We start from the raw sequence: 17,119 nt of genomic DNA, 5'->3' as shown, positions 1-17,119 counted from the left end.
TATTTTATTATCCAGATAATTACATTTTATACATATATTTCCCCATTTGTTTAGATGTTCTCATAATATGGCACACAAACAATATCAAAAATACCAAATGCTACTTTTATTCAATACTTTATTAATTTGAACTCTTTCATTGCGTGGCATAATATATATATATATTTTTTTTTTTTTTTTAAACCCTCTGACTTTTGTATTGCACACAAAATCCATATAAAATAACTGAATTCTATTCATTATTACTTTTTTCTATCTTCGGACCCAGCTTTTTTAGGACAAGAAATCTTAAATAATTAAATACCATGATTATAATAACACATTTTTCTTCTATTCTCCTTGCCTCTTGGCAATTTTTCTGTATGAGATAACAAACATCTAAATTAGTGTCTTTATTTAATGTAAAACATCCACTCACGGCATGATAAATAGTGGTTAAGACCGGTACCAAGTGTGCAAAAGACATCATGGTTGCAAGTTCAACCCCACCCCTGGGAGGTTGTACTCAATTCCCTCGTATGTCGCTTTGGATAAAAGCGTCTGCTAAATGACATGTAATGTAATGTAAATACAGCCTTGTTCTAGGCGTGCATGGTTGGGAAAAAGGTCGACTACCGACACTGTTCTTTCATGGGTAGTATTATAGAATGTAAACACAAATCACCACAGATACATTTGTCAGTTTTGAACAAAGCCTCTTATAAATAGTTTGATACTGATACACAAATGTGTGTATTACCGCTTTATCCTCCATAGGAGGGTTGCAGATATATATGTACATATACATACATATGTATATATATATATACAATAAAAATCATAATCACGACAATACTTGGTGACTTCTACATGAGAACAACTATAAATTCTATTTATTATGTTCATCAAATATTGCGACTGCTGTGACACAAGTTCAAAGTTTCAATGATAGCACTGAGAAAGAAAGTTAATGTCGAGGTCTGATATATTTCCTGAAAATATGCCCATTTTATTTTCGGATGCTTTCTGGTCCACAGCTGTAATGGGAATCTTGAAAACAAGACGTGAAAAAAAAAAGGAAGTTTGTGTTTGTGTTGAGTTTGTGTTGATTGTAATTGTATGAGTTTAAAAGGGACAAACTGTATGTGTGATCTGTCGCTCTTGTATCAGTTGATCATACAAATAACTGTCCCCCGTGTTGGAACATCAACAAAATAAACAGCATCCAGTTAGGTTTACTCCAACTGAAATTGTATACTGTAATAGTGTATTCTTCTTGTTTCATTTCTTGTGTTATCTTCTATTAAGTGGTTTTCAAATCATATTTATCATATGCTCATATTGCTTTTAATGAATTAAAATGTCGTTAAAAGCATTGCTAATGAAATCTACCATAACTGAAGTTGCTCAGTGAACAACAGATAATAATGTTGCACATGTGATTGCCCATGTTTAATAGAACAATATTCACCTCTTTTTTTTTTTTCTTTTTTCTTTAGTCAAGCTTGAAATGCCATTTGCGATCAGCCACAGACGTTAGATAAAAATCCTGGTTGAGTTTATGTTATCAGGTTAAAGTAAAAGAGTGGGTATTTTTATGTTGTGTCTTCATGAACACGGTATCTCTAAATAAAGAATGGATTGTTGCTGAACAGGGTGCATTTCTTTCTGCTGATACTATCAGCCAGCATCAGAACATGTGTCCAGCACGCAGGAACATTTCCATTTGTGATGAGTGGTTGACAGCCTCCTCAAAACAACACCTACTTTCGTTTCTTTAAAAACGTCTCTTTAAAACAATAATTGTGAAATAAACCTATAAATGTTTGTATTTTCTTTTCTTTAAAAAAAGAAGAAGAAAAGAAGAAAAGCCTGCATAAATATTTACAAACCGGTAATGATATTATTCAGTAAACCCAGGACATAACAAGGATTAGTGATCCTTGTAATAGTACTAACTAGTACTTGATGGCACTGACACCACACTAGCCAGTGGTGAAAAAAAAGTATAATAAATTAATTAAATTTACTCTATCTGGTTTTTAATGATAAAGTATCCAATGCAATATGTCTATAAACAATTAAATATCAGCATTCCACATTTTTATTTTCAAAATGTGAAGGAAACAGAATTTAAGCTGGACAGTAGATTGATTCTGGAAATTCACATCATCTAACAAGAAAGAAGAAACCCATCAGTATTAGCTTTGGTCTTGTTTCATGTGGTTTTAAATGTAATACTTCCTCATACAAAATGAAACAAAGTTAAACAGAAACCCCATCAGTTCAGGTTAGGTGAGAGATGAGACTGCTGTTATCATTCCTTCATGTTATGCTGACCAATGAATCTTTAGGCATTGTGTTTCAGAGTACGGTTTGGTCCAAAGGTAAAACAAGAAATGTGAATATACCAGACCTCTCTAGCCCCTTCAACACATTGTCATTCTAGCATGAGAATTGATTTGTTTTAAACACAAAAACAGACACAATATTATAATAAACAGAACAGAACAGAGATTATTTTAACCATTTGTGGACACATAATTTTATAGACTTACAATATGAGGTCAATAATGTTGGTCAAAGAGATAACTACTGATGGAAAAGTGTAATGATAATATTAGTAAAATAAATTGTGTTGTTCGAGAAGTCGTGACTGAGGTGCATATGTTGTGCTAGGAATGTAATCTACAACGCATCATCCCATACCACCTGCACAAATATGGCACACACAACTACACACAGACATACTGTAAGTATGTAAGATGCGTAGAACATGCTGTTGTTTGTACAAGGTGTTTGACTACAAATAAAAGAAGACATTCCGTGAAGCTTCAGTTTTTGTTATCGTGCCATTCATGTGTAACTGAGTCAGCTTTACAGAGCATTAACTGATGGACATCACACACGATGGGGTTCAAAAGTCTCATAATCCATGTGTAGTAAAGAATAGACAATATTCTGGGTACCCAAACTATATCATCATCAGCTGAATAATGTAATGCTGTTTGGGAAATGAATTTGTCAATGATTGTATCCACTTCCCAGTACCTTAAATTGATATTTGAGTATTAATCCCCCACCCCGACTGTAGCTCAGTTCAGCCATACTTTAACAAGGTTACACCTTTACCAAATTAAATTCAAGTCCACAGCACCAGTAAATCATACTCCTATGTCTACAAACATTGTTGGCACATCCACACACATATTTGTGACCATGCCAGCCACACCTAAGGCCTAAAACGTCACAGATCACAGAACACCAACCATCATTCCACATCTATGATGAACTGATCCCATGTCAACAGACACGTCTAAGCACAAATGCCAAGACAAAAGACAGACGGAAGAGCCAAATTCAACAATCAACAAATCTGACATTTCTGAGAATGAACATGCAAGTACTGTTCGAAGTTGAAGCCATAAATTGGACTCGGAGCTATGTTTACTTCAGGATCAAATGACACACACATACATTCTGACGCTGTTAATATAAACATAGTCTTGCCCACATTTGGAAGTTCAGCTGAGAAACATTCATCCATTATTGACCAGCCATAGTGAACACAAAGCAGCAAGTACACTAAGCAGCCACTTCTCTAGGTTTGATGTGTACCTAATAAAGTGGCTGATGTGATTCTTTGAAGCTGAAGCTCATCTGCTTCAACGATAGACGTTTTGTATATTCACCCAAACAACTGACACATGGTTGTGTGTGAAAATCCTAGTAGATTAGCAGTCTCTAAAATACTAATACCAACCTGTCTGGCAACAACAACCATGCCTCTTTCAAGATAACTTAAATTATTTCCCACTGTCTTCCCTATTCTGATACTTGGTTTGAACTTCAGGAGGTTGTCTTGACCACATCAACACTACCAAATGCACTTAGTTGTTGCCATGTGGTTGGCTGATTAGATATTTGTGTTAATAAGCAGTTGGGCAGACTAAGCCAACTAAGTGGTAGATAAGTGAGTACTCCCATCCAGGTGAAAATTTGTCGTCAACATCAAACATCTGGTAACTTTGAAATGTGTGTCTCAATGGCAGATTTCAGAACACATTGAATCCCTGAGAAACGAAAATACAATCAATTATGATGCAGATTTTACGTCTCACAGTTTTAGTATTCTGTTACACTTTACACCAAGTAAAAAAATAATTCACATGATGCTGTCAACAGATCACAAATGGGTCGACCAAATACTGCATCAGTGACAACAGTGAGTGCGTTCTAGCACCACTTCGTCAGTGGAGAAACCTTTGCAAACAACCACTTGATTGTCAGCAGTAGCAGTAGCAGTAGAAGCAGTACCTTCAAGCAATTGTGTCAACCACAATGCACTACACAATAATAACATACATGATAGATGTATCACATAATATAATCATAACAGAATCCACTTCAAAGTTGAAACAAATCATAAAGCACAACAATGCTGCATCTGTAGCCATACCAGCTCAAACAAAGTACCCTGCCAACACAAACTAAAATGTCCTTGGAAACAACATCTACAGCCACACCTTGGCAGTCATTTACAGCTGTGACAAACTCAAACAACCAGCACCGATAATAGCATCTTCTACATCAGCACTCATAAACATTGCTGACAAATATTATAGTGTAGTATCATATCTGTGGAAATGTAGCACAGTATTAAACCACAAGAGTTTACACCAAATAGGCGAACAATGTCCAAATATCAACAATCACAGAAACGTCGAGTTATAACACAGTACCAACTGAGAATCATGCCAATGGAACATCCACAGCTCTTTCAAGGGATAGTTCAAGTTTATTTTTAAGTGTGCTTGATTCAAGAACTGACAGACTGCCAGTGCTGCCAGAGAACTGTGTCACATACCACTGTCACGAAACAGCCACAAATGTGGTTGCTTGCCCTGACTAAAAGTATGGCTGCCAGCAGGGACATAAAAAATTAAAACGTATTTTAGCCACTTAACAATGGGCCCCTCCTAATACAATATATACGTGCTGAAATCGATGATATGTCAACAATATATTTGTCACTTTATCTCACTCTTAGATAGCCCTTTATGACTGGAAACTGCAGTTTGTTTTGCTTTGTCAAACAAACAGGAGTTGTTGATCCACTGCTGTGATTTCTGAGTGACATCCTTCCTGGCTGGAAAATGCTATCTAACGGTGAGATAAAATAGCAAACATATTCTTCAGACATAGATTTGATTAAGTGAGCCTTTTGTGTTTTCCTTCTCTTTCAAATCCATAGATTCCCACATTTCCAGTGAATGTGCAGTCTCTGCATGACTGACGATCAACCTCCAGTAAGCTGCTACACACCCTAATTAACTATATAAGAGGGAAAACAGTGATGGATTCCCTTGGAATTCTCATTAACATGTGAGATTTCTCACACTGTATGTTTGTGCTTTCATTTCAAGCAACAGAGCATTAACAAGCCTGAATGTTAATTGTCATAGAGACAGTGTATAACCACAAATAGACATGTCACTCAGCTATTAATGCCCATGAAGTAAGCCAGGCACTGAATAATGTCCCTGCAGTTTCCTCATGCGTCTTTGGTGGTTAGGCCAGTTATGCTGCATTTCTTGGCTGTTCGTGTGCATGCACATTGACCCCTTCAAAGATACCTAGTTTCATTTACAAACATAACATTCTATTAAAATGAAAATTTAATTTCAATTTTTTTAAATATAGAATTGCATTTGAGGTTTGTTGTACTTTGCAATGTCTGCTTCTGATTTCCAACCTTTTATTTCCTGAATCCTTTTTATTTGTTGGAAATTAGTGCAGAGTTCATTGTTTTTACTGAACAATGTATTTGCTTAATGGCTTTGTCAGTCTGATTCCCAATGGTGCTTTTATTTTTGTTTATCTTTGGACCAACAGATTCACCATTAAGAGTGATTCAATTTAAGTGCACCTTAAATAAACTAAATATCTCTATCTGTAAATGCTCTATCACATTTTGACACTATTTAATGCAATTCATTTTTTTTTTTTTTCCATTTACATATAATTTTGACATCGCGTAATAATTACTGAATTGTGTCAAAGCCAAAAAAAGGAAATATCTGTGAAACTCAGGGTAAGTCATATTATTCAGACTCACATTTTGGTTAAGTTAAGATATTGTTACCTTGTGTATTAATTCACAATGAAGATTTTGACATTATGGGTTTTGCACTTGAAAAAAGAGAGATTGTGCATTGAGCTGTAATAAACTACTACTACTACTACTACTACTACTATTACTGAATGAAAACTACACAATCTTCATCTGCTATATATTAAATATTTGAACATCCAAAAAAATATGCTTTTAAAACAAATATGACACACAAACAATCGAAAATATTGGATTTTGTAAGTATCATAAAGCTCTGCTTGTGTTAAAGATAAGATGATGGGATCTGGTATGTTCACTTTAGTGGAATGCATCAACACTCACTATGGCCTTTCCAGTGAATGAACCATGAAATTTACAAAGCCTTTTTCTTTTCTCGGAACTTTTCAGTAATATTCATGATCCACGTCACGTCTCTTCTAGTCACGTCATTTTAGTTTTTTTTTTTTTTTTTACCTTTCAGAAATATATAGTATATATAACACCTTAACTTCAGGAAAATACATTCACATGGTAGTGCTTCCAAGGAACCTCGCAAATAATGCAAATCTAAAGAAAATTATATACAAACTTTGAAATTTGCATATACAGTGAGTACTTGATTCTTTTTTTTATTAAATTGAAAACATGTAATTATAGTCTACTAAAATGTGTTTTAGATAGCATAATGTTTGTTTTATTTAGCCACTTTTTAGTGTTAATGTTTTCATCCTTTAAATAGACTTTACACAATAAACAGGTGTAAAGTTTTTTGTTGTAGAGATATTGCATGCATATTTTACTCATCTTCCTTTGAAATATTTGAAAATATAATGTAGATAATCATGCAATTAATACTCTTTTGTGTTGCATCTCACCATGTCTAGTTATTTCAATTGAATTTAATATGATACTCTAAAGTCAGCCTTTGTGAAACTTTATTTTTACAGAAGATAAGAAACATTTGCTGATTCACTATCACTGAATGCAGAGACTCAGAAAAGTCTTGACATTGAATGTGACAATAAAAACGTGTCATACTAGGATATCTTGGTCTTGAATGTTGAAAGTAATGAGAAAGGAAATTTAATTCAATTTATGTACTGTGTCTATATAAAATGACTGCATTCAAAGAAAAGCCACTTATTCCATTGTGATGAAATTACTGAAAGTAATTCTAATATATGTGGGACATTTTCCATATAAAAAAAGTTTTAAACTGCTGCAACTGCTCACTTACAAAATCTCCCTCAGCTCTGTGATTTGAAGTTTGGTCTTAAGTGAAAATTAAAGCATTACATTGCATGTACATGTATTGAATGTACACACAACTTTTGATCAGATCAGAAAAGCTTTGTAAGAGAACTCATGGACTGGAACGAAATCCATGGGTCCATCTATCTTAAAGCACCCTTTGCATTTCTTCTGATCTCAACAGAAACACACACAGAAACACACAAATATATACAGTAATCAATTATGTATGTCTATTATGTAGACCACCATTCGTCTATATTGACGTACAATTTAATATGCTGTTTCATTCATTTAAAAGGCTGTTTTAGTTTTCATTGTGTCCATGTGCTGTCAAATGTTGCAGGATAAATATAGTGACACAATGGGTTTCGGACAACTTTCATCAAGTTTGCTGACAATAATAGGTGAGTTGATGATTATGGTAATAGCAAATAATTATGTTTAGAGAACTTGGAGAATGTTTTATTTCAAATACATATTCAATATATTTTACATTGTTTATTGTTTTTTGCAATAAGTGGCTATTGGAGTTACTAGACAATGTCTAGCGACTAATTCAACTACAACTGGAGCTTCAACAACTACTGGGGGATCCACAACAATTGGTGGCTCGAGCACAACTGGAGGTTCAACAACTACTGGGGGATCCACAACAACTGGTGGCTCGAGCACAACTGGGGGATTAACAACAACTGGAGGTTCCACAACAATTGGAGGGTCAACAACTACTGGAGGTTCCACAACAACTGGTGTTTCGACTACAACAGGAGGTTCCACAACAACTGGTGGTTCAAGTACAACTGGAGGATCAACAACAACTGGGGGATCAACTACAACTGGAGGTTCCACAACAACTGGCGTTTCGACTACAACAGGAGGTTCCACAACAACTGGTGGTTCAAGTACAACTGGAGGATCAACAACAACTGGGGGATCAACTACAACTGGAGGTACCACAACAACTGGTGTTTCGACTACAACAGGAGGTTCCACAACAACTGGTGGTTCAAGTACAACTGGAGGATCAACAACAACTGGAGGGTCAACAACAACTAGGGGATCAACTACACCTGGAGCTTCAACAACTGGAGGTTCAACAACTACTGGGGGATCCACAACAACTGGTGGCTCGAGCACAACTGGAGGTTCAACAACTACTGGGGGATCCACAACAACTAGTGGTTTAAGCACAACTGGAGGGGCAACAACTACTGGTGGATCAACAACAACTGGAGGATCGACCACAACTGGAGGATCAACCACAACTGGTGGTTCGATTACAACAGGAGGTTCCACAACAACTGTTGGTTCAACTACAGGAGGCTCCACTACAACTGGAGGATCAACCACAACAGGAGGTTCCACAACTGGAGGATCGACCACAACTGGTGGCTCAACAACTGGAGGTTCCACAACAACTAGTGGTTTGAGCACAACTGGAGGTTCAACAACAACTGGTGGATCATCTACAACTGGAGGATCAACCACAACTGGTGGATCAACAACAACTGGAGGTACCACAACAACTGGTGTTTCTACTACAACAGGAGGTTCCACAACAACTGGTGGTTCAAGTACAACTGGAGGATCAACAACAACTGGGGGATCAACTACAACTGGAGGTTCCACAACAACTGGTGTTTCGACTACAACAGGAGGTTCCACAACAACTGGTGGTTCAAGTACAACTGGAGGATCAACAACAACTGGAGGATCGACCACAACTGGAGGATCAACCACAACTGGTGGTTCGATTACAACAGGAGGTTCCAAAACAACTATTGGTTCAACTACAGGAGGCTCCACTACAACTGGAGGATCAACCACAACAGGTGGCTTGACAACAACTGGAGGATCGACCACAACTGGGGGATCAACTACAACTGAAGGATCAACCACAACAGGAGGCTCCACAACTGGAGGATCAACCACAACTGGTGGCTCAACAACTGGAGGTTCCACAACAACTGGTGGCTCGAGCACAACTGGGGGATCAACAACAACTGGGGGTACCACAACAACTGGTGGATCATCTACAACTGGAGTATCGACCACAACTGGTGACTCAACAACTGGAGGTTCCACTACAACTGGTGGCTCAACTACAACTGGAGGTTCAACAACAGCTGGTGGATCAACAACAACTGGAGGTTCCACAACAACTGGTGTTTTGACTACAACAGGAGGTTCCACAACAACTGGTGGTTCAAGTACAACTGGAGGTTCAACAACAGCTGGTGGATCAACAACAACTGGAGGTTCCACAACAACTGGTGGTTCGACTACAACAGGAGGTTCCACAACAACTGGGGGATCAACTACAGGAGGCTTCACTACAACTGGAGGATTAACCACAACAGGTGGCTTGACTACAACTGGAGGATTGACCACAACTGGGGGATCAACTACAGCAGGCTCTACTACAACTGGAGGATCAACCACAACAGGAGGTTCCATAACTGGAGGATCGACCACAACAGGAGGCTCCACAACCGGAGGATCAACCACAACTGGTGGTTCGACTACAACAGGAGGTTCCACAACAACTGGAGGTTCATCAACATCTGCTGGATCAACAACGACTGGAGGTTTGACAACAGCTGGTGGATCAACAACAACTGGAGGTTCCACAACAACTGGTGTTTTGACTACAACAGGAGGTTCCACAACAACTGGTGGTTCAAGTACAACTGGAGGTTCAACAACAGCTGGTGGATCAACAACAACTGGAGGTTCCACAACAACTGGTGGTTCGACTACAACAGGAGGTTCCACAACAACTGGGGGATCAACTACAGGAGGCTCCACTACAACTGGAGGATTAACCACAACAGGTAGCTTGACTACAACTGGAGGATCGACCACAACTGGGGGATCAACTACAGCAGGCTCTACTACAACTGGAGGATCAACCACAACAGGAGGTTCCATAACTGGAGGATCGACCACAACAGGAGGCTCCACAACCGGAGGATCAACCACAACTGGTGGTTCGACTACAACAGGAGGTTCCACAACAACTGGAGGTTCATCAACATCTGCTGGATCAACAACGACTGGAGGTTTGACAATTACTGGAGGTTCCACAACAACTGGAGGGTCAACAACTACTGGAGGTTCTACAACAAATAGTGGTTTGAGCACAACTGGAGGTTCAACAACAACTGGTGGATCAACAACAACTGTTGGTTTGACTACAGCAGGAGGTTCAACAACAACTGCTGAATCAAGTACAAGTGGAGGATTGACCACAACTGGGGGATCAATCACAACGGGGGGGTTAACAATAGCAACTACAAGCACTCCTGAAAAGAAAGTGGTAGCTCTTAAAGCAACCACTAATAAACCATATCAAGAAAGTTACGGCAATCCAAACAGCGCTGCTTTTATGGAACTTGCAAGTCAGCTTGTAACAATGGTGAGTACTATGTTGAAATGGTCACATTATTTTCATCATTATTCTTTGAAGTTGCTGTTAACATGTTATGTAACGTATTTAATTTGGAAATCTCTTTTTCCTTTCTTCCCACAGTTTGATCTGATCATGTCGAGTAAATATGGCAAGTTATTCATCAAATCACATGTCATAAAGTTAAGGTAAGATACTAATTGCGGAGGGGTGGGGTGTTGGGGGTTTGGCAGTCATAAAAAGGTTTAATGTGAATCATGATCAAAATGTTGGAATTTATATATGTGAGGATAATTTGATTGGGATACATGTTTGTTTTAAAGGAGAGTAGGTACGAGAAATCGAGCAGACTCTACGGAAGCAGAGATGGGGCTTACATTCAACCAAACTACTGCTACAGAAACAGAAATCCCCAACCCTAATAATGTTGCTGAAACATTAAAAGATGCTGTGACAAACACCACTAACAACTTCTCCATCAATATTGATCCCACCACCATTGCAGCATTTGGTAAGTAAAAAACAAAGCATTAACAACATGAGTTGTTGTTGCAGGATCATTTCCAATACAAAAAACTAATTTCATCTGGAAAACAGTCCAAAACAAGTTATATATCTTATCATAATTAAGCATGGAGATCACAGGGTTGTTTTCATTCCCCATAAAATTGTTGATTATTGTTACTACCTCCTTGTCAATGTCCATTTGGCAAATTGCTGAGTAGACAAACATCATACATAATCATAATTCCCATTAAGTTGACGGAGAAAACAGAAGTGGGACTGGCATAATATACATGCAATTAGGGTTGCCAACTGTCCCGTATTAACCGGGACGGCCCATATATTGGGCCTGATTTATTTGTCCCGTACGTGTTCCGTTTCTTGACTGGTACTCTGATCTGACCACTGAATGATACAACAACAGCAGCAGCAGTGCTGATCACGACACTTGAGAATCATCCACGACACCTGTCATTATCCAATCACAGTGTGATGAAGACAGGTGCCGTCCCACCTCGCACCAGGAGACGAGGTGGGGCTATGAGTCCTGCATCAGTCGCACATGATCAGTATACTATAAGTAAACACGCAAATTCATCTGAATTAAACTATAATAGATAAACCTGCAAAAAAGAAGAGACTGTGCAGCTACAACAAGTGATGGTAAGTTAAAAAGACGTGGGCAGTGGTGATTCAACGAAAGCCTTCTGCACTTTATGTCGGAGGGAATTTTCAGTTGGTGTCCACACACAGATGGTGCACATTCTGAGTCACTGCTATTTATTCCCCTGCAAAACTGCTATCATTATGACAAATGCCTTAAAACAATACACTGTATATTCACACAAAACCATACTTGACACCTTTTGTCCCTTATTTCATAGTGACATAGTTGGCAACCCTAAATATAGTATACACTTAATATGCTGTGATGTATCAACAATATCAATATCAACAATGTATTTTCTCAATTTATCCTCATATTTGTGTTTTTACAAAAACAACAGAACCCAATCTTACAACAACTGGTGTAGTGACTACAACTGGTGTAGTGACTACAAACGGTGTAGTGACTACAAACGGTGGTTCAGCAGCAGGTGGATTGACTACGACTGATGAAGCAATCACATTAAGACGGTTGACTTTCAGATCAGTTGGAGAGACATTTACAAGTGACTTGGAGAACCCATTATCTGCAGCTTTTAAAAGCCGAGCATCACTGATTACGTCAATAGTAAGTCTCTCTCAGAACTTAACTTAGAACATGTTTTAATATTTTTTAATAATTTAAGTATTTCAAATATATATATATATGGTAACACTTTAGATTAGGGAACACATATTCACCATTAACTAGGTGCTTACTAACATGCATATAGGTAGCATACCAGACCTTTATTAGTAATTATTAAGTTAATAATAATAATAATAAAGGACTAGTGTGCTACTTATGCATGTTAGTGAGCACCTAGTTAATAGTGAATATGTGTTCCCTAATCTAAAGTGTTACCATATATATATATGTACATAAATACATACATAATAATGTGGATGTGCAAACACATCTAATTTAGCATTTCAGGGTTTGCTAAATGTGTTGGCTTGGCAGTTTATTTCAAATAACTGTTTTCAAATAAAAAATAATAAATTGGGTGGACGACCGATGGAATAAAATACTGACAGCTGGTTTGCTTGTATTATTGCAGATTGCACCTTTCTACAAGAAAGCATTTACATCATTCAGCTCCCTCACTGTGGTTTCATTTAGGTAATTTGCAATTATGCAGTTGGGATCTTAAGAACATTTGTCATGAATTAATAATTAAAACAGGCTTTTAAAACTGTTTTTTAAATATTGTTTTGCAGTAATGGATCCATCATCAACAACTGTAATGCTGGCTTTGCATCTTCATCTGTACCTAATATCACCCAGATTGCAATGGTATTGATCAATGCAGCTCCAAATGTGACAGCCTTCAACATTGACAACACCTCCATTTCTATAGATGGCGCACGTAAGCAATCTTAAATGTAACATAATTAAACATGTGTAATATTACAGAACTGTTTGTTAATGTAAAAATACACTTAATATGCTGTGATGTATCAACAATATCAATATCAACAATGTATTTTCTCAATTTATCCTCATATTTGTGTTTTTACAAAAACAACAGAACCCAATCTTACAACAACTGGTGTAGTGACTACAACTGGTGTAGTGACTACAACTGGTGTAGTGACTACAAACGGTGTAGTGACTACAAACGATGGTTCAGCAGCAGGTGGATTGACTACGACTGATGAAGCAATCACATTAAGACGGTTGACTTTCAGATCAGTTGGAGAGACATTTACAAGTGACTTGGAGAACCCATTATCTGCAGCTTTTACAAGCCGAGCATCACTGATTACGTCAATAGTAAGTCTCTCTCAGAACTAAACTTAGAACATGTTTTAATATTTTTTAATAATTTAAGTATTTAAAATATATATATGTTAACACTTTAGATTAGGGAACAGATATTCACCATTAACTAGGTGCTTACTAACATGCACATAGGTAGCATACCAGACCTTTATTAGTAATTATTAAGCACGTATTAACACCTTAATCAGGAAAAATCTTAATTCATGTCGTAATAGAGGTAGAATAAGATTATGTAGAATAAGGTGTTAATATGTGCTTAATAATTATTAATAAAGGGCTAGATTGCTACTTATGCATGTTAGTGAGCACCTAGTTAATAGTGAATATGTGTTCCCTAATCTAAAGTGTTACCATATATATATATGTATGTATATATATATATATATATATATAAAACCCATTTATCTATATATAATAATGTTATTGTTATTGTATTGTATTCTGCGATATCTTTTCATTTATTTGTATTTATTTTCACATAGCACATAATATATTTAGGATACGATAATTATTTTATTTGTACATAAATACATACATAATAATGTGGATGTGCAAACACATCTAATTTAGCATTTCAGGGTTTGGTAAATGTGTTGGCTTGTTGGCAGTTTATTTCAAATAACTGTTTTCAAATAAAAAAATAATAAATTGGGTGGACGACCGATGGAATAAAATACTGACAGCTGGTTTGCTTGTATTTTTGCAGATTACACCTTTCTACAAGAAAGCATTTACATCATTCCGCTACATCACTGTGGTTTCATTTAGGTAATTTGCAATTATGCAGTTGGGATCTTAAGAACATTTGTCATGAATTAATAATTAAAACAGGCTTTTAAAACAAACTGTTTTTTAAATATTGTTTGCAGTAATGGATCCATCATCAACAACTGTAAGGCTGGCTTTGCATCTTCATCTGTACCTAATATCAACCAGATTGCAATGGTATTGATCAATGCAGCTCCAGATGTGACAGCCTTCAACATTGACACCACCTCCATTTCTATAGATGGCGCACGTAAGCAATCTTAAATGTAACATAATTAAACATGTGTTATATTACAGAACTGTTTGTTAATGTAAAATGTTCTTTCCTTTTCACAAACACAGAAGTATCAAGTGGAATCAGCCACAAGACTAGTCTCATCACGGCCTCCTTCATGGTACTAACGTCATGGCTGCTAGCAAGACAACAGTAGTGCGAATGCTAATGTCCACATGGCATCTGCTATCTCTGGTTTGAAAAGGGACAGTGTTCTGAAATGAAAAATCCAAGAAGACTATTGATGATCAACATACTCATAACAACTAGACTTCAACAGCATCTATTCAGCTTTCCTTATTTCTCGGTTTGACATCCTTTGAGGACCATCCGTGGATGAGACAACTTCCTTCACCTGGTCTACTGAAATGTACATGTCATTATGAACATAAATCAATGTTTACACAGAGAAACATTTTGAGGATAAAAAACTTAACAAACAGCAAATTATTTATATAAAAAAGTTGATTATTGTGACATTCCTGCAATATACAATATGTGAAGAATGTCCTGCATGATTTAGTCTATTTTTCTATTCAACACACATTTATATTACTCTACAAATGTGTATTCTGTTAAGCCACCTGTACCTGTATACCTTTCAAAAAAGTACACGGAGCTCTATTTTAAACATCAGTGCACTTGGTCAAAGAGGTATGGTGACAGCACATTTAAGTCATGTCTAAAGTGTCTTCAGCTAGTATAATGGTAGAGTCACACATCTGTGCCCATGTTTTAAATGGATTGTACTTAGCCTCAAGTCATGGTGTATTCTGGGCATTACCTATTCTATAACAGTAGACCATGGACCGCAGATGAAAACTAGCCTTTTGGTCAACTCATATTATGCATTATTGTGCATTGTCCTCACCAAATCAACAAATAAATGAATAAATTTTTTTTTTTTTAAAAATAGATAAATAAACAGACAACTGCTGTATTACATATGACCCGGGTTCCCTGGAGGGCCTTTTGTCTGTTAAATAAAAAGAAAAAAATCAAGGACTAGTTCCTTCTTGAGGTCAGTAAGTACACATAAACTTTGGTAGATTGGAATGGCAAGTGCATCATTGGCTTCAGACTTGATTTTGTTGATCAAAAAGTTAATAGTTTTGACTGCCTCAAGAAATTCACCCACAATGCACTTGGTCTCACTTCATTTTAAGATCAACTAGCAAATGATCACAATGAGATTGATATTTGAACATGGCATGGGACAGGACAGTGAAAATAATGATGGTCTAAACCTAGCAAAGACACTTTGAGGCAGATTTAAAGTCTTCAAAATGATCAGGGTACAAAATGAAAAAAGTGTGTCTCTGTGTATTGAAGATTCTTTCATTAAAGTAATTTAAGACAATTAAAATCTGTCATATTTTCTTCTTCTTAGTTTCATAATCACATTCCCTGGAGGCTTATTTTTTTTATAGAAAAATTTCCACGAGGACTTCTTTTCCACATAACACTCACATTGTTTGCATCTCTGTGTGTGTGTGTGTGTGTAATTGTTAATCAGAAAAGTCAGAAATGAAGAAACAAAACACAAAGAAATCCAAAGCAGCATAAGAGGAAAGGTAAGAGCAGAACATTTCAAAAATACCCAAAGGAGCACGAGGAGCAGGAACAGGGAAACAACAAAACTACACAGAGCAGAACAGATAAAAGGGAACAATGACACTATGGAGCACAGAGATTAAATACACTAGGAATGACCCTCACAAGTCAGAATTCAAGGTCAAGACACAGGTGAATCACATTAGGCTGGTGCAGACAATCACAAAGGCAGGAAAAACAAGTAAAATAAGACAAATTGAGACCAAAGACACAAGAAAAGTGATATCAAACTTAAAAAGGAAACAGAACAACTGAAACCCCAAAGTCCATGAAAACAAGAGACACCAAGTGAAATGAACTGAATAAACTGAATACATAATAATAGACCATAATAGTGTGTGTCATATAGTTGTGAAGGTATATCAGAATATATAAGAGGTGAACATGATGAATACAAATGTTATGGTACTTCAGTGGCCATTACTCAAAAATAATAATTCCTAAAATTCATCTTGGCAGTTATTTTGACCAGTATTGACTCTCAAAAACTTCTATTTATTCAATGAAGAAGGTAAATACAGCTAGTCATTTACAGCTCACCTGAGACCGCACAGCTCCCCCTGCCTGTGTTAATGTCAATAGCTATTACTATTATGAAGCCATCATCCATTTTCTTTTTGTCTACACTGACTGGTTCAATCCGTGGTTGATGTGTTTCTGTCTACACCAATTGTGGTGCCTTACTCCTATTTTTTTTTTTTAAACACCAAATAATCTACACAGGTAGGCCTTGTCATGTTGAATGAATTAGTTATGTTATATTTTGGTCCT

At 36.7% G+C, this 17,119-nt stretch overlaps 2 protein-coding genes and 1 long non-coding RNA gene across 3 annotated transcripts; 2 read left to right on the top strand and 1 right to left on the bottom strand.

Moving 5' to 3' along the window:
- Positions 1–6,628: 6,628 nt before the first annotated feature.
- On the top strand, positions 6,629–7,910 carry LOC131457231 (uncharacterized). The gene is made up of 3 exons (XR_009239996.1): positions 6,629–6,702; positions 7,692–7,752; positions 7,867–7,910. It is a non-coding gene; the product is annotated as an uncharacterized LOC131457231 (long non-coding RNA).
- LOC131455963 (uncharacterized) lies at positions 7,909–10,279 on the bottom strand. Its single transcript, XM_058623861.1, has 2 exons — positions 7,988–10,279; positions 7,909–7,929 (listed from the first exon to the last, which is right to left on the bottom strand). The coding sequence occupies exons 1-2, from the start codon at positions 10,277–10,279 to the stop codon at positions 7,909–7,911; spliced, it is 2,313 nt and encodes a 770-aa protein (XP_058479844.1).
- Positions 10,280–10,681: 402 nt separating this feature from the next.
- Positions 10,682–15,647, top strand: LOC131457230 (uncharacterized). The gene is made up of 10 exons (XM_058626147.1): positions 10,682–10,766; positions 10,881–10,945; positions 11,081–11,268; positions 12,269–12,495; positions 12,968–13,029; positions 13,128–13,276; positions 13,439–13,683; positions 14,399–14,460; positions 14,562–14,710; positions 14,803–15,647. Exons 1-10 carry the CDS (start codon positions 10,737–10,739, stop codon positions 14,889–14,891), a joined length of 1,266 nt encoding a protein of 421 aa, XP_058482130.1. The 5' UTR covers positions 10,682–10,736; the 3' UTR covers positions 14,892–15,647.
- The last annotated feature ends 1,472 nt before the right edge of the window (positions 15,648–17,119 follow it).

This window comes from Solea solea, chromosome 3 (genome assembly GCF_958295425.1).
Source record: "Solea solea chromosome 3, fSolSol10.1, whole genome shotgun sequence".
NCBI lineage: Eukaryota > Metazoa > Chordata > Actinopteri > Pleuronectiformes > Soleidae > Solea > Solea solea.
The sequence above is the reverse complement of the archived record's forward strand: the minus strand, read 5'-3'. Positions and strand labels throughout refer to the sequence as shown.

What these genes read in the sequence shown, in the direction of transcription:
- LOC131455963 (XM_058623861.1), bottom strand. Translation starts at nt 10,279, where the DNA reads ATGGAACCTCCTGTTGTGGTTGATCCTCCAGTTGTAGTAGAGCCTGCT. An exon ending in CAGTTGTTGTGGATCCCCCA is followed by an intron (nt 7,930 to 7,987) that starts GTAGTTGTTGAA and finishes ATCCCCCAGTAG; the next exon opens with TTGTTGAAGCTCCAGTTGTA.
- LOC131457230 (XM_058626147.1), top strand. Translation starts at nt 10,737, where the DNA reads ATGGAACTTGCAAGTCAGCTTGTAACAATG. An exon ending in CTCACTGTGGTTTCATTTAG is followed by an intron (nt 13,030 to 13,127) that starts GTAATTTGCAAT and finishes ATTGTTTTGCAG; the next exon opens with TAATGGATCCATCATCAACA. An exon ending in CATTTCTATAGATGGCGCAC is followed by an intron (nt 13,277 to 13,438) that starts GTAAGCAATCTT and finishes CAAAAACAACAG; the next exon opens with AACCCAATCTTACAACAACT.